A 22,482-nucleotide genomic window follows, 5' to 3' on the forward strand; every position below is an offset into this window, starting at 1 on the left:
AAAAAAAAAAAAAAAAAAGACTATCAGACATAATGGTGATGCCCGTGATGACTTATTGCACATCTCTACTAAGTATTTTCTTTATCTTCTGAAGCTTAAACTCCACAGCAATTTAAGCTCAAATGTCTTTGATATTCATCCTAAAAATCACCTCTGTAATACTTGCTTTGACTAAGCACTGTAGCTCATGCTCATGGTTTGATCTCCTGAAGGTTCTCGTCACTTAACTAACCAAGTGGCTTTAGTCCTTTCCATTCTCTGTAGTTTATAACAGAGAGGACCTTTACCTCACTGTGTTCTAAATATTTTCCATGCTTTTTCTACTCAGAACTGAGAGCAGTAACAGCTGGAGAAATTGCTGCTTCCAAACTCTCATTTTTCTAGTTATGCAGTATTTTATTCCAATCAACATTCTGTAAAACGTATACCACCCTTGATAAAAGCTTTTCCACCAGTTGTGGAAAACTGGTCTACTCAGCGACTGTAATTAGCTTTCTTTTGCATAATGTTGGCTACTTTTAATATGTCTCAACTAAAAACATGTTCTATTTTCCAGAGCAAAAAACTATATAGGACAATTCTTTTAAAAATTTAGGATCCAGGAAATATCATCCCTTTATTATGCATAACATCATTTCCTGTTTCCAACCAAAATCTGTTATCCTATTCAATCACCATACAGAGCTGTATCGTGTCTACACAGACATTCTTCCTCCTACACCTGTTTTGTAACATTTCTATCTCTCCTCCTGCCCTGACCCTTATGTAGTGTCTCCATCTCCCACTCAGCTTGAGGAGAGAGTAAGGTTTGCAATATACTCATGTGTTAGCGTCACTTATAATTGGTGTAGTTTTTATTCTTACTAGAAATTTCTCTCACTTACTTCCCACCCTACCAAAGAGAAGTATTTTGCATTGGTAAAATGACTGAACAATATTAAATCAAGTTAAACAGAAACCAAAAACCCAATAGCCCTTCCATCACCCCAACATATATACCTTAATATTGTGTCTTTTCTAAGCCTACACACACAGACACCCACATACCCCCACCGTTTATTTTTCATATTTGCAATGACAGGCAGTTTGGGGTCCTTTTCTTCTACCACTTATATTGACAAATGGTATTATAGAATCTTTTTTTTTTTTTTTTTTTATTAAACGGCTACATTATGTTCTTCTACTTGAGAAGGGGTTTTGTAGTTTCTTTTTATTATTACAATAAACACTGTAAATATCTGCCTGGGTGCCTTATCTCTTTTATCTCAGTGCCTACCACTGTATTGGTGGTCATATAGTACAGTGGGTAGAACAACAGAGTTTGAAACTTGGTTCTGCCAATTTATTAACTAGTGACTCTGGGTAAGTTATCCAACATTTCTAGCCTCATATTCTGTGAAATGGGAATAAAAATAGTATCTACTTAAAAGGATGGTTACAATTAACAAAGTACTTAGAACAGCTCAATAAATACTAAACTGTTGCTGTCAAGTTGATTCCAACTCATTGCAACCCTATAGGATGGAGGAGAGCTGCCCCACAAGGTTTCCAAGGCTGTAATCTTTACAAAAACAGACTGCCACATCTTTCTCCCATGGAATGGCTGGTAGGTTCAAATCACTGACCTTCTAGTTAGCAGCTGAACACTTAACCACTGTGCCATGAGTGCTCCTTCAATAACACTAGCTACCTACCCACCAGCCACTCTCCCTATGGGGGTCATCATGCGTAGCAATTGATTCAAAGGCAGTGAGTTTGTTTTTTCTGGTATTGTTATCACTACTGTTACAGCAAGAGGGGCTCAAAATTTTGAATTATGCCTTGTCTTCTCACTTTTGAATTATTTTCTTAAGCCAATTTCTCAAGAGAGAGACATCTGGTTCAGAAGTTATAAACTAAATTTTTAGGAACTGGCCTATTTTCCACAGGAGTTGATTCTAAGAAATTTAATGGGCTGGCTTGAGTTGCTGCCTTGGTTTCTCACAGAATGATGTTGAAGCTGTAGTTAAGGATGAAGTTACTGGCAAATGCCTTTAAGAAAACTGTTTCATAGCAACACCCACAACTTCCATCTGAGATCCTTGTGCTTTTAATAAAATCTTACTCCACTATTTACTGCTCCTTCTTGACAGAATCTGATAGTGGAAGGGTGTAAACCTCTGATTTCAGTGTGACTGATGGTGATAACCACGGCCTGAAGGCAGCCCCATCATGGCACTTGAAGGATCTGGGGCTCAAACCTGGCACATACTTAGTTATGGTCCTATGTCAGTTTTTCCCTCCTTCGTGGAGCATCACTTTGAGTTTTGAGTGTACAACACAGCCCTTGTCCCACTGACCACCCAGGACTGTTCTAGCATTCTCATAGCAATGACTCCTCACACGAGGGCAGCCCCTGGAGGGTACATCTAAAAATGCATGCATTTACACTCTATTCTACTGTACATATTGGGTAAGAAAGGCATGAACAGATTACAATCCCAAAGGTATGATCATATTGTGCTAAAGGCACCAGAAGCACTGCACAGGTCTTCAAGTATTTCTTTTGTCTTAAAGCTGGCAATATGGTCTGCTTTTACAGAGTAACTATGCTTAACACAAACATTAAGGGAACAAAATGGGCAATAAAAACCTTTGAAAAATCTCCAGGCTTTTTACTAGAGTCATAATTTTTCCTTTAAACATTACATCTTCTGCCTCCTGGCATCAAGCAGTATCCTAATAATACCACCTATACACACAGAGTTATTAAATGTGGGTAAGAGCAGGTTCCAAGCTTTGCTGGGCACACACCCAACCTGAAAAGTCAGAACACTGAAAGCAGATGTACGACAAACTGAAGTCTATGGATGAAGCCTGCCAGCAGTCCCATATGTACTTCCACTGAAGTTCCTCAATGACACACACCAAGCTTTGGGCAATGTGGCAGAATGATACCAGCATGATACTGGGACTCTAACAGGCATTCAACTCATAAACACCTAGGGGCTAGGCAAGGTTTTTTTTTTTTTTTTTTTAAAAAAAAGAAAAAAACAAACAAAACTCTCTGCCCTTAGCATCCAGGGACTAATTGAGACTTCATTAATGTCTTGGAGAGGTCCAGATAGAGATGAGTGATCATGGTGTCTCCTGTAGCACTGAAGACCCTCTTGGTCTTTGTCCTTCTGGAGAGAAAATCTCCCACAGAGGCAAAATGGCCAGTGCAGGGCAAGCAGGGCATCAGGGCTGTAAGCAGCTCTAGTAAAGTTCCAGCTGACATGCCACGTGCATTAGCCTGCTCAGAGACTATGCTCTTCTCCAGAGAGGAACCGAAAGAGCATTTTTAGACAAATCTCTGAATCACAACCATGTGTTACCATGTTTTTGGCTTGGTCGTGCCTCCTAATTTGGACATCAGCTCTACAGAACTAAAGAACTGTGCATCATTCATTTCTAACATTCATGCTATAGGAAACCATCACCATACTATTTCCCCACAAAAGGAGTTTTATCAAGCAAATATTAAATAGTTACTAAGAACCTCTTTATGGAATCACAAGAAGTCACTGGTTCTTTTCCCTTGGTGGGGAACCTAAAAGGCAAATCTGATTTTTTGCAAACCAGCTAGCATGTAAAACTAAGGTAAATCCAAGAAAACAATAATGCTTGAACATTTTTAGGGAAAAATAATGAGGGGCTGGATGGGGAGGGATACATGGAAAGGTCTTATGAGCAATTATTTTTTCAACAAATAATAATGTATATTTAAAGAAGAATCTGCTATAAAAAAAGATAATCTTTAAAAATGGTAATAAATATGAAAGTCTACTTTTTTTTTTTAAATAAAAAAGCAATTTCAGAAAACATTGTATTAAAAATTGCTATGAAAATAAAAAATTGCAATGTGGTGTACTGGATTTTTACAGAACTATGAACACATACTATATTATATACCATGCCCCTGGCATGGACAGGGTATGGTTGGCAAGAAAAGGTGTGGTATAGGAAAAGAAGTGACAAGATAAGTGCATAGGTGATCTCCTTTCACTCAGTCATCGATAGATTTTTAAGAGTCATAGTTAAGATGAGTTCACTGTTAAGTTTGTTAATTTTCAGAAAGCATCTTTTAGGAACTGTGTCTAATATGGGCTTCTTTTTTGTACTTGGCTCTACTGTCACAGGCAAACTGCCAGCCATGCCAGAATCTGAGTACTCTGACAGAAACCATCCCAGATAATTCTGTTTATGCCAGCTAAACAACTTGAATCATTAAATAAACCATCCCCTCATGGTATTTATCAAATGTTATGTCTGCCTAGCAATGGGCTTACATTATTTACACATTAAAATGGAGACTCATTCCATTTACCTGAGCCTGAAAATATTTTTGTTTTTTATCTGGTTTTACTGAAAGTAATCACAGGCCCTCTATGGAGGAATTAACAGTATGGGTAGTTACATAGGTAATTTGAGATAAGAAAGCAGTATCTAATAAACAGATTGGTGGGCAAAGTTAATTCTCATACTATGTGTATTTAAAAAAAAAAAATGCAGAAGTTGAAAACTGTTTCAAAAATCTATTGTGAGTTCTCAAGATCCCTAGGGACTTATTTTTGGGAAAAGATGAGTTTACTGGAACAGTGTGCTTCTAAGTCCTACGTCATACATTTCCAACTCATGCCTAATGGCTGTTCAACCTCATTTACACACAAAGAGGTATCCAAAAAGGTCTTCCAAATAGCCATGATTATTGTGATGAGCTCTACATGGAAAATACTCTTGGAAACTACTTGGCAGCTTCCATTCACACAGGGTAAAACACAGTTTTTTTTGTGCTTAACATAAAATTACAAATAAAATAGAACCCCTACCTGCAAAAAATTCATAATCTAGTTGGGAACCAAGACTAATATGCACATCATAAAACATTAGAAAATGGAAAAAATTAAGTACTGATTCAGAACAAAGAAAATGGCTTGACTTCAAGGTTGTACCCACAGTAGTGATGCTATGTGGAAGGAATCTGTTTCTAGGTGAAACTTGGAAGCAACTATTTTCTACTAGTTGCAGAGGAGCAGAGAATGTTACAATCATTTACATGTGGTTTGGAAATCATGGTCTTTTTTTCCTTGAATGGGTATGACCAATAGGCTGTGAACCACTTCAAAGAAAATAGTTAAATGACAAAACCATGATGTCCTTAGGAGAAAAAAAGGAAACTGTTCCACCTCCATCTGTGGCATCCTAAGATGTGCTTCATTCAATGAACTGGCAGATCTTATCTCAGACTGATAGGACTTCAAAACAAACGCATCCTGGGAGTCCCCCTCTTCACAACTTTTCCTTGTTGCCTTAGAAAGTAAAGGGATCAGCAGTAGGCAGATGAGAGGTCTTTCATAGGGACTAATACTTAGGGGTCCTGACTTTGCAAAAGATGACACAAAGGGAGTAAAGAAAACATCAAGGGTGTCAGGGATTGAATCGTGTCCTGGCAAAGGATATGTTCAAGTCCTAACCCTTATATCCGTGAACCATACAAAACCAAACTCATTGCCATTGAGTTGAATCTGACTTCGTGACCTCCACAGGGTTTCTGAGGCTATAAATCTTTACGGAAGTAGATCACCCTATCTTCCTTTCATGGAGCAGCTGGTAGGTTTGAACAGCTGACCTTCTGGTGAGCATTCAAATGCCTTATCCACTATACCACCAGACCTCCTCTGTATCTGTGAATGTGACCTTATTTGGAAATAGGGTCTTTGAAGAAGTTATTAGCTAGGATAACAGGAGGTCATCCTGGAACAGGGTGAGTCCTAATCCTCTATGACTGGTGTCCTTAAAAAAGATACACAGAGACAGGAAGGCAGAGAAAAGATAACCATGTGACACTGCCCTGCAGGCCCAGGAACACCTGGAGCTACTAGAAACTAGGAGAGGCCCGGAACAGATTCTCCCACAACGCCTCAGAGGAAATCAACACAGCTGACGTCCTGATCCTGGATTCTCAGCCTCCAGAACTGTGAGACAATAAAGTTTTGCTCTTATAAGCCACCCACTTTTTGGTATTTTGCTATGGCAGCGCCAGGAAATAAATACAAGGGTTCAGTTGTACCCAGATGTTAAACATGTAAGGAGCAGTGGGGAAGGGGTTACAAACAGCTCCCAGGTCTGAAATTTTCCCCTTGTCTTTACTTGGTTGAAGGTGAAAAATATTCTTTTTGCTTTCTTTCAGCTCAGGTGTTGTGGATGGGGAAAGTTTATTAAAACTAGCTTAAAAAACAAAAGGAAGGTCTTTCAAAAGGATGAATTCCTTGGAAGAGTACACTTTTAGGTCTTCTATTTTATGCTCCAAACACACGCCTGTAACGAGTTCAGTATCACAAAAAGGCCACGCAAACGGGTGCTATAGCAGATGTCAAGCTTTAGTCTTACAAGATCAAGTGCAGCCTATGGTATTACACATACTGACATATTAGTTTCTCTATGAAATGAAATTCAACTGGATACAGAAGATTAAAAACAAATCCCTAATTATAATCACCAGTCATCTAGTTAAAGACAGAACTTTGGAGCCGCAGCAGAATAAACACTGAACACCAGATATGCATGCGCAGCCTTGGAGAAACTGCTCATTCCAATGACTACCGGCTGAAATTAGTCTCAATGCTTTCTTGCCTTCTCCATGTGAAAACTGTGATACGTATTCTATAGCAGTTACAGAGGTTATACTTTAGAGGTCGTGCTTGATCTTTTTTATGTTATTTGTTGTTGTTGTTATGTGCCATAGAGTCGGACCCGACTCATAACGACCCCTCCTTGGGTTTTCGAGGCAGTATCACTACGGAAGTAGGATTGCCCCACCTTCCTTCCGAGGAGTGGCTGGTGGGTTTGAACTGCCAGCCGTCTGGTTAGCAGGCAAGTGTCTTAGCCACTGTGCTACCAGAGCTCCTTTATGTTATTTAATAAGGTTCAATTCTATCAATCTATTTACTTCAGTGTTACCTATTTTTACATACAGAAAGTGGTAACTTACACTATTAGGACAAATCTGTGCCTTGTCAAATGGGGCACTCTGTTTTCTCTGGGTTTGGTTCTAACTATTCACTTCAGAAACTCTTCCCTCCTTCAGAGATAAGCACAAATGCCTGCTCCTCCAGGATGCTGGGATGGTGTGGCTAATCTACTTAAGATATCCTGACAAACAGGTGGCACAGCTAACAGGTGGTCTCCAGACCCCTACTCAACACAATGGACTGACCCTAGCTTTAACCCTTGAGCATGCTCCAGTAGAGGCAGAGATGTGGAGGTATCAGCTAACACATATCCAAGCATTTACAAAGATTTGCTGATTTGAGATACAGACTGAGAAGCAGAACTAGAGCAGTTATTAAGTCACCTAAACATAAGAAGACTAAAATTACAGGGGAAAGGGGTAGGAGGATATGGAGAAAAGCATGTACGTGTTTTTCTTTTCCTCTGTTTTAACAGTTTCAGTATTTTCTCCTCTTTGCCCCTCAAAGTAAAGTGGGGGTACTTCCTAAACCTTAAAATTTTCTGAGGGCAGGCCACATGCTAGTGGCAAACTGCAAACCAGACAGCATTTCAATTCTTTCTCCTATATGCTAGCTTGTAAGGATGCAGTACTATGTTGGAGTTATAAAGCAAAAAAATGCAAACCCATTGCCATCAAGTTGATTCTGACTCACAGCAACCCTATACAACAGAGGAGAACTGTCCTATAGTGGTTCCAAGGGTATAAGTCTTTACAGAAGCAGACTGCTTCTTCTTTCTCTCATGGATGAGCTGGTGGATTTGAACCATCTGGCTTTTGGGTAGCAACCAAATGCTTTAACCACTGTGCCAGCAGAGCTGCTTTTGGTGTTATAACCAAAACCCAAAACCAAACTCACTGCCATTGAGTCAATTTTGACTCACAGCAACCCCAATTAGGTTTCTAAGGCTATATATAAGTCTATACAGAAGCAGACTGTCTCATTTTTCTTTCAGGCGCTGGTGGGTTCAAACCACCAACCTTTTGGTTAGCAGTCAAAGGCTATAACCACCCTATCACCAGAGGTCCTTTTTTGGTGTTATAGTATAGTTTAATTTACTCCAAACCAAGAGATTTGCTGGTGCTTATATGGTTCAAGCACTGTGCTGGGCATGGAAACAAAAGGAAGACAGTGTCTACGTTTGAAGAGTCTCAGGTTTAATGAGACTGATGAACTGTAAACAAGCTACATGCTGTGATAGAGGGTGTGTCCTTCAAACGCGATGCAAACAAAGGGTAAGCCAACTGCAACAGGGGAGGCCCTTGCAGGAAAAAGGAAACCTTGACCAGAGTCTGGAAGGATGAGGAGGAGAAAGCTGTATTTAAAGGAACTGAAGGCAACTGAGGAATTGGAACCCAAGTCAAAGAAAGCAAAGAGAAATGAAGCAACGTGGTGTACTTGAAAAACCACTGGCAGTTCAGTACAGATAGGAGTGCGGCAGGGAATGGATGGAGACCGGATTGAACAGATAGAAAAGGGTCCTGGTCACCTTTGGCTTCAATGCCATGCTAGGAATTTTGGATCTTTTCCTTTATATGACAGGAAGCCTCTTAAGGATTTTTGGCAGAGATAAGTAACAGAGAAGCCTGTATTTTATCTAAATCTCTCTGGCTGCAGTTAGGGAGGATATATTTGACACAGGTAAGATCAGAGATGGGGAAGGCAATTAGAAGAAGCCTACAGTAATGGCACAGATGAGAGATGGTAAGGTGCTAAACCAAGCAGTGGTAGGAGGGATGGAGAGGAGCAGAAGATTCTAGAAATAGGAAGAAAAACAATAAGGTCTTCACATGTGAGAAGAGTGACAGGGGAGGGAAGCAGCCCAAAATGACTCAGTATGAGTTTCTGGCTTGAGTGCCTGGGTGGATTCTGGGTTCACTAACCAAGATAATAAAAACAGGAAGCAGGATTAGATGGGAGAGAAACTAAGTTAGTTCTGGAGAGGATGAATGTAAGGTCTCTGAGGTCAGGTAGTCTGAAAATCAGGGGAAAAAGCCAGGATTAGAGCTGACAGTTTGAGAGTCATCTGAATACGCTGTTGCTGTTAGCTGCTGCAGAGTTGGCCCCCAACTCATGGAGACCCCATGTACAGTGGGAGATTGGACTGTTGTGATCCATTAAGTTTTCACTGGCTGATTTTCAGAAGTAGATCACCAGGCCTTATCTTCCTAGTCTGTCTTAGTCTGAAAGTTCCACTGAAATCTGTTCAGTGTCACAGCAACACGCACGCCTCGAGTGACGATGGATGGGTCTGCACTTGAGGTATACTAGCCAGGAATTGAACCTGGGTATCCTGCATGGAAAAAGAAGTCTACCAATGAACCACCAATGCCCTTCATTTGAATATAAGCAATACTTTAAAAAATTGAGAGTGGCTAAAATCCATCAGAATTTTAAGCCAAAAATGGAATTCCAGGAAATACCAATAATTAAGGGGTAGTTAGAAGAAGCCCAGGAACAGCTAAGGAAGACCAGGAAGGGAGCCAGCAGTGGTGGGGAACAGCTAAGGGACACGAACTTGCCTGTGAGTTTGTTGTACTGTGGTAGCTTGTGTCCTGCTACGAAGGTGGAGGCTATGCTACCAGTGTTTCAAATCCCAGCAGGGTTACCCATGGTGGACAGGTTTCAGTGGAACTTCCAGACTAAGACAGATTCAGAAGAAGGAAGAGGTCATCCACTTCTCAAAAAATTGGCCAGTGAAAAACTTATTAACAGCAGTGAAACACTGTATGAAGTATTACTGGAAAATGTTATGAACAGCCCTCAAACACTGTCTGATACAATGCTGGGTGATGAGCCCCCCAGGTTGGAGGGCACTCAAGATACGAATGGGGAAGAGATGCCTCCTCAGAGTAAAGCCAACCTTAATGATGTGGATAGAATAAAGCTTTTGGGACCTCCATCTGCTGATGTGGCATGACTCAAAATGAGAAGAAACAGCTGTAAACATTCACTAATAATTGGAACATGGAATGTACAAAGTACGAATCTAGGAAAATTGGAAGTTGTCAAAAATGAAATGGAGTGCATAAAGATGGATATCCTATGCATTGGTGAGCTCAAATGGTCTAGTTGTGGCCATTCTGAATCGGAATATCATATGATCTACTATGCCAGGAATGACAAACTGAAGAAGAATGGCATGGCATTCATCATCACAAAGAATATTTCAAGATCTATCCTGAAGAACGTGCTCTCAATGACAGGATAATATCCATATGTCTACAAGGAAAACCAGTTAATACTACTATTATTTAAATTTAGGCACCAACCACCAAAGCCAAAGATGAGGAAATTGAAGATATTTATCAACTTCTGCAGTCTGAAAAAGACCAAATGTGTGATCAAGATGTGTTAATTATCACTGGTGTTTGGAATGCAAAAGTTGGGAACAAAGAAGAATCACCAGCAGTTGGAAAATCTGGCCTTGGTGATAGACATAATGCTGGAAATTGCATGATAGAATTTTGTAAAACTAATGACTTAGTCATTGCAAGTACCTTTTTCAATAACACAAACGGCAGCTGTATATGTGGACTTCACCGTATGGAGTACACAGAAATCAAACTGACTACATCTGTGGCAAGAGGCAATGGAGAAGCTCAGTATCTTCAGCCAAAGCAAGGCCAAAAGAAAGTTCAAGTTGAAGTTGAAGACAGTTAGAACAACTCCATGAGAACCAAAGTATGACCTTGATTATATCCCTCCTGAATTTAGAGACCATCTAAAAAATAGATTTGATGCACTGAACAACAATGACCAAAAACCAGAGGAATTGTGGGATGACATCCAGAACATCATCTGTGCATAAAGCAAACTAAAAAGACAGGAAAGGAAGCAAAGACCAAAATGGATGTCAGAAGCGACTCTGAAACTTGCCCTTGAATGAAGAGTAGTTCAAACAAATCAAAGAAATGACAAGATAAAAGAGCTGAACAGAAGATTTCAAAGAGCAGCTCGAAAAGACAAAGTCAATTATTATAATGGAATGTGCAAACACCTGGTGTTAGAAAACCAAAAGGCAAGAACATGCTCGGCATTTCTCAAGCCAAAGGAACTGAAGAAAAAATTTAAGCTTCAAGTTGCAAGACTGAAAGATTCTATGGGCAATACATTGAATGATGGAGGAAACATCAAAAGAAGATGGAAGGAATACACAGCATTACTGTACCAAAAAGAATTGGTCAATGTTCCTCCATTTCAGGAGGTGGCATATGATCAAGAACCAATGACACTGAAGGAAGAAGTCGAAGCTGCATTGAAGGAAGTCATGAAAAACAAGGCTCCGAGAACTGACTGAATACCCATTGAGATGTTTCAACAAATGGATGCTGCACTGGAGGCACTCAATCAGTTATGCCAACAGATTTGGAAGACAGCTACCTGGACAACTGACTGGAAGAGGTCCGCATTTGTACCCATTCCAAAGAAAGGTGATCCCACAGAATGTAGAAATCATCATCATTAATATCACATGCAAGTAAAATCTTACTGAAGATAATTCAAAAACGGTTGCAGCAGTATACTGACAGAGAACTTGCAGAAATGCAGGCTGGACTCAGTAGAGAATATGGAACAAGGATATCATAGCTGTTGTCAGATGGATCTTGGCTCAAAACAAAGAATACCAGAAAGATGTTTACTTGTGTTTCACTGACTATGCAAAAGCACTCAATTGTATGGATCTTAATAAATTATGGATAATACTGAGAAGAAATGAAATTCCAGAACACTTAATTGTGCTCATGAGGAACCCGTACACAGACCAGGAGGCTGTCCTTTAAGCGGAACAAAGGGACACCGCGTGGTTTAAAATCAGGAAGAGAATGCATCAGGGTTGTATCCTTTCACCACACTTATTCAATCTGTATGCTGAGCAAATAAACTGAGAAGCTGGACTATATGAAGAACGTGGCCTCAGGATTGGAGGAAGACTCATTAACATCCTGCGATATGCAGATGACACAACTTTCTTTGCTGAAATCAAGGATGACTTGAAGTGTTTACTGACAAAGACTGAAGACTACAGTCTGCTGTTATTGATTACATCTCAATATAAAGAAAACAAAAATCCTCACAACTGGACCAATAAGCAGCACCACAATAAATGGAGAAAAGATTGAAGTTGTCAAAGATTTTACATTACTTGTTCTATAATCAACACCAATGGAAGCAGCAGTCAAGACATTAGAGGACGTATGGCACTGGGCAAATCTGCTGCAAAAGACCTCTTTCAAGTGATGAAGAGCAAAGATGTCTCTTTGAGGACTAAGGTGCACCTGACACAAGCCACGGCATTTTCAATTGCCTCATATGCATGTAAAAGCTGGACAAAGAATAAGGAAGACGGAAGAAGAATGGGTGCTTTTGAGTTGTGGTGCTGGCGAAGAATGCTGAAAATACCACAGACTGCTAAAAGAACTAACAAATCTGTCCCGGAAGAAGTGCAGCTGGAATGCTTCTCACCTACTTTGGACATGTTGTCAGAAGAGACCATTCCTTGGAGAAGGCTATCATGCTTGGTAAAGTGGAGGGTCAACAAAAAAGGAGATGCCTTCAACAAGATGGATTGACACAGTGGCTGCAACAATGGGCTCATACAGCAAGGATCATGAGGCTGGGGCAGGACCGGTCAGTGTTTTGAGATGACTCAATAGCACCTAACAACAACAACAACAGAAGCAGCCCACAAATAAGAAGGAATCAACACTGAAATGGAAGATAATAGAGTGAGACGGGTTTAACAGAGGCCAAAGGAAGACTGTGTTTTCAAGGAAGAGGGAGGGGGAAAATAGTACCAAATACAGCAGACATACAGCATACAAGAGATGGGAAAGCCTCCAGATTTGATAATCAGGAGTTAAGTTTACCAAGAAGAATTTCAATTACATACTTGCGGAAGAAGTCAGATTGGAGAGAGTCAAGGTGTGAATGGGAAGTGAGGAAATACTGACCATGTGTTTATAAAGTTTTTGTGAGAAGAGCCAGAGAGGAATACAGTGCTCAGTTTTAAGATGAGAGAGAATTGAATGATCTAAAAATTATGTATCTTTCTAGAAAATTATTTAAAATTTACTGGCACAAAGAAATTTATGGTTTTGTTCACTGTATTTCGATTTTAAAAATGTCTACTGTACTCAGGTTCACAATTTTTATTCCTATTCTGTATTTGTGCATTGCTAATGGTTGGTTATTTTATGAGATGAAAATAAAAAGTTTTGAGTCTGTCAGCAAAAAAAAAAAAAAGGATAAATGTAGGAGACAGAAACTGAAATTATAGGAGAGGGAGGAGATAACTGGCAGATCAAGGTTCCCATGGGATGGAATTAAGGCCATAGCTTTGAACATGTTGTTCTGAACATGTTGTTCTTGAGAGTTCAGGGATGGAGAGTTCAGGGATGGAGGTAAGAATGGGTATGGGGTGACGTCTCTTTGTTGGGAGGAAGCAGGAAGTTGATAGTGTTTCTACCTGGTGACCTCAATTTTATTTCAAGTAGGACGTGAAGTCATCTCCTTAGAGTGTCAGGAGGGGTACTGGACAGGCTGGTGAAAACTGAGAACTATTGTGAGGGAAGTGTGAGTTAGGTGACTGACTGGAAGACAAGTGGTGCTGGGCTCTGGTCAAGCTAGAGATACTCAATTTGTGGTGGCATCAGCCTTTAGCTGCCTATGTATAACAGCAGTAGTACAGGTAGATTGCTTCAAAAGAGAGGCTCCTAAAATGTTTGAAAAGTCAGATAGCTCCTTACCACTAGGGTCTGCTTTCATTATATTTAAATACTGGTGAAATGTTAATTTTTAAGTCTTATTTGTTGTTATTGTTGTTGTTGTTATGTGCCGCCAAGTCGGACCTAATTCATAGCGACCCCTCCTTGGGTTTCCAAGGCAGTATCACTATGGAAGTAGTGATCTAGGAAGCCCAATCTTCCTTCCGAGGAGTGGCTGGTGGGTTTGAACCACCAGCCTCTGGTTAGCAGTCAAGTGCCTTAGGCACTATGCTACCAGTATTTTAACAGTTGTTGTTGTTGTTGTTGTTATGTGCCGTCGAGTCGGCCCCAACTCATAGCGACCCCTCCTTGGGTTTCCGAGGCAGTATCACTATGAAGTAGGATTGCCCAACCTTCCTTCCGAGGAGTGGCTGGTGGGTTTGAACCGCCAGCCGTCTGGTTAGCAGGCAAGTGTCTTAGCCACTATGCTATTGTTTCTTATTCTTTACATAAGAGAAGCATGTGCTTAAGTTATAAGGATATTATATATAATAAAAACAAAACAACAAAACAAATCCATTAAGTTATAAGGACATTATATACAATAAAAACAAAACAACAAAACAAATCCATTGCCGTTGAGCACAGCAACCCTAGAGGATAGAGGAGAACTGCCTCACAGGACTTCCAAGGGTAATCTTTATGGCAGCAGATTGTCACATCTTTCTTCCACAGAGTGGTTGGTGGGTTTGAATTTCAGAACTTTCGGTTGGCAGCCAAGCACATAACCACTGTGCCACCAGGGCTCCTCATTACATACAATCTTAATGGTAAATTTTAGACAAACAACATACCAGAAACTCCTGGCGGTGTCTTAATGAATTTGCCATTAAAATGACCAATAACAGCTTCGCATTTTTCTGTTGATTCCATCCTATTTACACATAAAACAGAATGCATAAATATTCAGTCTCTTCATTTTCATTTTGTTCTATACATGTGAATACATTCTTAAAGGTTTATTGACTATAAATGCTACCTAACAAAAATAGGAATATGATAAGAAAAATGGGTTTATCGTATCTTTTACCTAATGTTTGTCTCAATTTTCTCTTACATAAAAATAGTGAACAATGATTGCTTTGAAGGTGTCATAGGTCTGTGGTAGATGCGACTGTCATCAAATGGGGTAATACGTATGAAAGTAAAATGTCAGAAATATTTCCTCCAAAATCAAAGTCAACACTTTAGAACATGAAGACACTATTTGTTACTGCACAATATTAATAGGTCTTTAAATAATGTATCATCAGCTTTTGTACATGAACTTTTGTATTATAACTCTGCCACAAACCAAAGCTCCTCCTGTTTAAGATTTTTTTTTTTCCCTTTACAAACCAAATTAATCGCCACACTGAAGTATTTTTCCTTCCTGGGGAGGGAGGGAAAAAAATAGGATGGAAGGAGTAAGGGAGCTTTAGCTACATCCAAAACACTTTATTTCTAAAAAGAAAACAAATCTGAAGCAAAAATTATAAAAGGTTAGTATTTGCTAAATTTGTGTGGTGGGTAGATAGGTGTTATATTATTGTCTTTTCTGAATGTTTGAAATGTTTCCTTTAAAATTCTTATTAATTGATTTTACTGATGGTGAATCAAATTTCCTTCAAATGAGAAAAAACATAGCAATTTAGCTATGGAATGTTAAGAGCCCGATTGTTCTTTTAAGAGGTTATAGGCACCCTGATCTAATTAACACACTTTCAAAACTACTGCTCATTGTGACATTTCTTTGCTGTGAACTATCAAATGTTAAGTGTGCTCAGGTTCAAGAATCCTTAATGAACTTCCAGAAGACATGAAAAAATGCAAGCTAATATTGACACACAATTTAAGTTCACAGTGCAACTTAGCTAGCTATCATAACCTTGGCTGAAATTCTCTCTTGCTCATTTTTTATTTTCCAGGATAACTAGCAGAGCTATTCTTCTTGACATTATAAAACAGGCCAATATGCTTACCTGGCAAAGCCAACACCACGACTTGTACCACTGGAATCACGTAGTATCCTTGTAGAAATAACTTGTCCAAATGGTTTGAGCATGTTTTCAAGTTCTTGCTCATCCATGGACAGTGGCAAATTAGAAATGTACAGATTGGTAGGATCTTGTTCCTGTTGCTAAAACAGAATAGAGAATTGTTCATTAATTCCCAATAGACCATGAGATACTTATATATAGTAAGAGTAAATAATTATATTAACATGTGTACTTTTATGAAGTCACTCTCATTACTCAGGTCCCTTTAAAGTCTACTCCGTGAGGTTATAGGAACCAAAGAACACCCAGATCACCCTGGACATTTGAATGTACTATCAGAAGCTTGGACAATATGTGCAGGTCAGAAATGATCCCATGGAGCCATTCTTAGCAGATCTGGAACTGCTGGCAGATACTGCTGAGTTGGAGAGCACGCTCTCATGGAACCACACTGCTCAGCTGTTTGCTGTGTTCCCCAAAGCAACCGACCTCACTTCCATGGCTATTTTTAAGAATCCATTTCAAGTACACTATTGCATAGGAAACTATTACTGCTAATAATTCAACTTAGACATGAAAAAGACTTCTGGACCAACTCATGTGGAGTCCAAAAGCAGCTTTTCTCAAATTCCTTCTTCTCTGTTCTGTGGCAGTGATCTTACTACTTCTTCGCTGTGGTAACTGATGGAAAAAGGATAGCTCCTAAGTTAACCAAAACAAGAGAATTCCAAAGCATATAAAATGATAAACTCTGGGCAGAATAAAGTTTAGAATCTATGGAAAGCTGAACATAAGTATAGATGGTGGAGGAAGAATTGCTAATTACCTAGGAGCTTGTCAGAAATGCAAATTTTCAGGTCCCCCACAAGAGCTGCAGAATCAGAAACTGTATTTTAAGAAGATGCCCAGTTAATTTATATACATATGAATTTGAGAAGTACTGGTCTGCATTATCTTAGAGCATTTCCCACCTACCTTTCCTTTGCTGCAGTAGAATCAGCTGAAACCAAAGATAAATATATTTATTATAAATGCTACATATATTTATTAATGGTATAATGTTCAATTCATCAGGAACAAAGCTTACATGACAACTGGAATTATTTTCTGACCAAGTCAAAATTCATTTCTGTAACTCTGAGAGTAGGACAGCCTAAATGAATTTAAATTCAGCCTTTCCTTAAATCTTAATTCACCAACTGTACATATTTAACTATGCAAGACTGTAGATTTCTTTTTTAATAAGCACTGTTTGTAAGGTCATTAAGTGACGGTTTGACAGCAGACAACCAAACAGTGCACTCATCATAACATTCTAGATTTTGAAACCGCACACCAAACACCCACTGTCATTGAGTCAATTCTGACTCACAGCTTTTTAGGACAGAGTAAAACTGCCCAACAGGTTTCTAAGGCTGTAAATTTATGGAAGCAGACTGCCTCATCTTTCTCCCACAGAGTGGCCGGTGGATTCAAACCGCCAAACTTTTGGTTAGGAGCTGAATGCACCAACTACTATGCCACCAGAGCTCCGTCTAAAATGCACAGTACTTTAAAAAAAACCTATGTAAGTCATATGAGTATTTGATATAAAGATTCTACTTTGAAATGTATCCTGTTGTTGTTGTTAGGTGCTGTCATGTTGTCTCCGACTCATAGCGACCCTATGCACAGCAGAACGAAATACCACCCGGTCTAACACCAGCTCCACGATCCTTGCTATACTTGAGACCATCACCACAGCCACCGTGTCAATGCATCACGTTGAGGGCCTTCCCCTCTTTTGTAGACCCTCCACCTTACCAAGCATGACATCCTTTTCCAAGGAATGGTCCCTTCTGACAACGTGACCAAAGTAGGTGAGACAAAGTCTGGCCATTCTCGCTTGCAAGGAGCATTCCGGCTGTACTTCTTCGGGAATAGATTTGTTAGTTCTTTTAGCAGTCCATGGTATACTCTTTACCAGCACAACTCAAAAGCACCCATTCTTCTTGGTCTTCCTTATTCATTGTCCAGCTCTCACATGCATATGAGGTGACTGAAAATAACCATGGCTTGTGTCAGGCGCACCTAAGTCCTCAAGGAGACATCTTTGCTCTTCAGCAATACATCCTCTGATGTCTCCACTGCTGCTTCCATTGGCGCTGATTATAGAACCAAGCAATGTAAAAGACTGACAACTTCAATCTTTTCTCCATTTATCGTGATGCTGCTTATAGGTCCAGTTGTGAGCATTTTTGTTTTCTTTATATTGAGATGTAATGCATACTGCAGACTGTATTCTTCAATCTTCTTCAGTAAGTGCTTCAAGTCACCCTCACTTTCAGCAAGCAAAACTGTGTCATCAGCATATCACAGGTTGTTAATGACTCTTCCTCTAATCCTGATGCTATGTTTTTCTTCTTATAGTCCACAGCTTCTTGGATTATTTGCTCAGCATACAGATTGAAGAAGTATGGTGAAAGGATACAATCCTGATGCACTCCCTTCCTGATTTTAAACCATGTAGTGTCCCCTTGTTCTGTCTAAGGATAACCTCCTGGTCTATGTACAGGTTCCTCATGAGTACAATCAAGTGTTCTGGAATTCCCATTCTTCTCAATGTTACCCATAATTTGTTATGATCCACACAATCAAATGCTTTTGCATAGTCCATAAAATAAAACACAAGTAAACATCTTTCTGGTATTCTGGTATTCTCTGCTTTGAGCCAAGATCTATCTTACATCAGCAATGATATCCCTCATTCCACGTCCTCTTCTGAATCCAGCTGGCACTTCTGGAAGTTCTCTGTCAATATACTGCTGCAACTGTTTTTGAATTATCTTCGGTAAGATTTTACTTGTGTGCGATATTAATGACATTGTTTGATAATTTCCACATCCTGTAGAGTCACCTTTCTTTAGAATGGGTACAAATATGGATCTCTTCCAGTCAGTTGGCCAGCTAGCTGTCTTCCAAATCTCTTGGCATAGCCAAGTGAGTGCCTCCAGTGCAGCATCTGTTTGTTGAAACATCTCAATGGGTATTCTGCCAATTCCTGAAGCCTTGTTTCTTGCCATTTCCTTCAATGCAGCTTCAACGTCTTCCTTCAATACCAATGGTTCTTGATCATATGCCACCTCCTGAAATGGATGAACATTGACCAATTCTTTTTGGAACACTGACTCTGTGTATTCTCTCCATCTTTTTAATAATGTTTTTTGCATCATTCAATATTTTGCCCATAGAATCTTTCAACATTACAACTCGAGGCTTGCATTTTTTCTTTAGTTCTTTCAGCTTGAGAAATGCTGAGCATTCTTCCCTTTTGTTTTTCTAACTCCAGTTCTTTGCACATTCCATTATAGTAATTGACTTCGTCTTTTCGAGCTGCTCTTTGAAATCCTCCATTCAGCTCTTTTATTTTGTCATTTCTTCTGTTTGTTTTACCTACTCTCCATTCAAGGACAAGTTTCACAGTCTCTTCTGATATCCATTTTGGTCTTTTCTTCCTTTCCTGTCTTTTTAGTTTTACTTTATTCATGGATGATGTTCTGGATGTCATCCCACGATTCCTCTGGTTTTTGGTCATTGTTGTTCAGTGCATCAAATCTATTTTTTAGATGGTCTCTAAATTCAGGAGGGATATATTCACGGTTGTATTTTGGCTCTCGTGGACTTGTTTCAATTGTCTTCAACTTCAAGCTGAATTTGCTTATGAGCAGTGGATGGTCTGTTCCACAATCAGCTCCTGGACTTGTTTTGGCTGAAGATATTGAGCTTTTCCATTGCCTCTTTCCAGTCAATCTGAATCTTGTGTACTCCATCTGGCAAAGTCCACATGAACAGGCGCCATTTGTGTTGTTGGAAAAAGGTATTTGCAATGAGTAAGTCGTTGGTCTTGTAAAATTCTATCACGCAGTCTCCAGAGTTATTTCTGTCATCAAGACCAAATTTTACAACTCCAGTGGTGATTCTTGTTTCCAACTTTTGCATTCCAGTCACCAGTGATAATTAATATATCTTGATTGCATGTTCAGTCAATTTCAGACTGCAGAAGCTGATAAAAATCTTCAATTTCCTCATCTTTGGCTTTGGTGGTTGGCATAAATCTGAATAATGGTCATATTAACTGGTCTTCCTTGTAGGCATATGGATATTATCTTATCACTGACAGCATTGTACTTTAGGACATAACACTGAAACGTCCTTTGTGATGATGAATGCCACATTATTCCTCTTCAATCTGTCATTCCTGGCTGTGGTAGGTAAGTTTGTGTGTGAACTTGGCTGGGCCTGGTTGAGTGGCTAGGCAGCTGGATGTAGTATTCCCTATGATAAGATTGGTCATCAACTCCATGGTGGAATCTACTGTGAGCAGCTGAGTAGCTGCCTTAGGGATGTGGTCTGCTTCCTGTATATAAGGAGAACCCCTGGGGAATGGTCTCTAGTTTAGAGCATGCATGAACCCGGAATGTAGCTGTGTTGTTGTTCAGTAGCATGCCATGCTCTGCTGACCTTGGGACTTTCAATAGACTTGAATTAATGGCTTGCCGTGTGGTTTGGTAACATCAGTGCTGTGCCTTTTCACTTGTCAACCTTGGGCTTGTTAGCCTCAGCAGCCAGAAGCTGCCCAAGTGAAGAGATGCCTCTAACTTTAGTGGGCCAGGAGCAAGAGGCAGAGCTGAAGCCCAAGGTTGAAGGGCTTTCACATGGCCCCTAGAGCCTGGCACTTTGAACTCGGATTTCTAGCTTCCTGAAGTGTAGGAGAATAAACTCCAGTTTGCTAAGGCCATCCCATTTATGGTATTTTCTTAGAGCAGCACAGAGGTAACCAGAATACTGGCACAGTCGATCATATGGTTGTCTGATTCAAAATGGTCAAAACCAGTCCATTTCAGCTCACTAATGCCTAGGATGTCAATCTTTATGTGTTCCATTCCTTTTTTTGACAACTTCCAATTTTCCTAGATTCATACACTTCATATATTCCATGTTCAATTGTTAATGAATATTTGCAGTTGTTTCTTCTCAATTTGAGTCATGTAACATCAGCAAATGGCAGTCCTGAAAGCTTTACTTTATCCATATCATTAAGGCTGGTTCTACTTTGATGAGTCAGCTCTTTCCTAGTTGTATTTTGAGCGCCTTCTGACCTAAGGGCTTCATCTTCCAACATTGTATGGGACAATGTTCCAGGGCTATTCAAAAAGTTGTTCAATAATGTATCAGACAGTATTTCTCTGCTATTCATAAGGTTTTCCCTGGCCAATTCTTTGAGAAGTGGATGGCCTCTTCCTTCTTCTGAGTCTGTCTTAGTCTGTAAACTGCGTTGAAACCCGTGCACCATGTGCAACCCTGCTGGCGTCTGAAACTCCAGTGGCACAGCCTCCAGCCTCATAGCAACACACAAGCCACCACAGTATGACAGACAGAGAAGTTTGTCTTCCTTAGTTGTTCAACACCTCTCCGCCCTCCCCTTACCTGGATCCTGCTGCCATAGGCCCTGGCTCTCCCTCCTGCATTTGGATGGGGGCTGAAATGTTTCCTGTTGATGTTGTTATGTGCCGTCAAGTTGGACCCAACTCATAGCGACCCCTCCTTGGGTTTCCGAGGCACTATCATTACGGAAGTAGATTGCCCCATCTTCCTTCCCAGGAGTGGCTGGTGGGTTTGAAATGCCAGCTTTCTGGTTAGCAGTCAAGTGCCTTAGGCACTATGCTATCAGAGCATCCTAGTATTAATTAAATCTGAATTGAAGCTCCTCATTTTATATAATCTTCAAGTAAAAGTAAACATGATTCTTTCATGCTTCACTTATCTGGTAAGATTTCAGGTAACAATCTGCTATTCAACCCAGTTGCTGTTGAGTCAACTCCAACTCATGGCAATCCCATGTGTCAGAGCAGAAATGTGCTCCATACAGTTTGCAATAGCTGACTTTTTGGAAGCAGATCACCAGGCCTTTCTTCTGAGGCACCTATAGGTGGACTCACACCTCCTTTTGATTAGCAGCTAAGTGTGTTAACTGTTCGCACCCCCTGGGACTCATAAAAAACCCCAAAAAACCAAACTCACTGCTGTCGAGTCAGATCCAACTCATAGCGACCCCTCCTTGGGTTTCCAAGGCAGTATCACTATGGAAATGATTGCCCAACTTTCCTTCTGAGGAGTGGCTGGTGAGTTTGAACCGACACCCTTCTGGTTAGCAGTTAAATGCCTTAGGCATTATGCCACCAGAGCTCCCCTGGGACTCATAGGGGATGCCAAATGTCTTAGTGTTCTTAAGAATTAAAGTTATGAAACACACAGAGACTATAGGCTAGGTTTATAAGGCAGAGTCCCCACAATGTCCTGATTATGATGCAGAAGAAGGCAGTACATATCTAAGCAGGACAATCTCAAAGGCCAAGAACAATGATTCCCAGTCTGACTGCTGAGGAAAAGCTATTGACAATTATAAAGCCTATCTTTCACATGTAAAAATGGGGAAATGATTTATTTAATAAATGCAGAATACAAATAGATAAAATGCTTTAAAATACAGAGAAATTTTTTTTAAAAATGGCCTTATGTGTGAAATCTTCACATTCTTCTAAGGTTGGGTGAGAAATCAAGTGTTTTTTTTTTTAATTATGATTTGGGTGAAGATTTACAGAGCAAATTCACTTTCCATACAGCAGTTCACAAACACTTTGTCTCATGACATTGACCACAATTTAC

At 39.9% G+C, this 22,482-nt stretch overlaps 1 protein-coding gene across 1 annotated transcript in view; it reads right to left on the bottom strand.

The window, feature by feature from the left end:
- The window catches only part of RBMS1 (RNA binding motif single stranded interacting protein 1), a 151,888-nt gene that overhangs the window by 22,803 nt on the left and 106,603 nt on the right, over positions 1-22,482 (bottom strand). The window contains exons 4-5 of the mRNA XM_007941834.2: positions 15,760-15,917; positions 14,593-14,672 (exon numbers count right to left, since the gene is read on the bottom strand). Of these exons, the coding sequence (XP_007940025.2) occupies positions 14,593-14,672; positions 15,760-15,917 (238 nt within the window). The remainder of the gene's footprint in view (positions 1-14,592; positions 14,673-15,759; positions 15,918-22,482) is intronic.

Source organism: Orycteropus afer, unplaced genomic scaffold, assembly GCF_000298275.1.
Source record: "Orycteropus afer afer isolate SDZICR_OR568_19922 unplaced genomic scaffold, OryAfe1.0 scaffold00084, whole genome shotgun sequence".
Taxonomy (NCBI): domain Eukaryota; kingdom Metazoa; phylum Chordata; class Mammalia; order Tubulidentata; family Orycteropodidae; genus Orycteropus; species Orycteropus afer.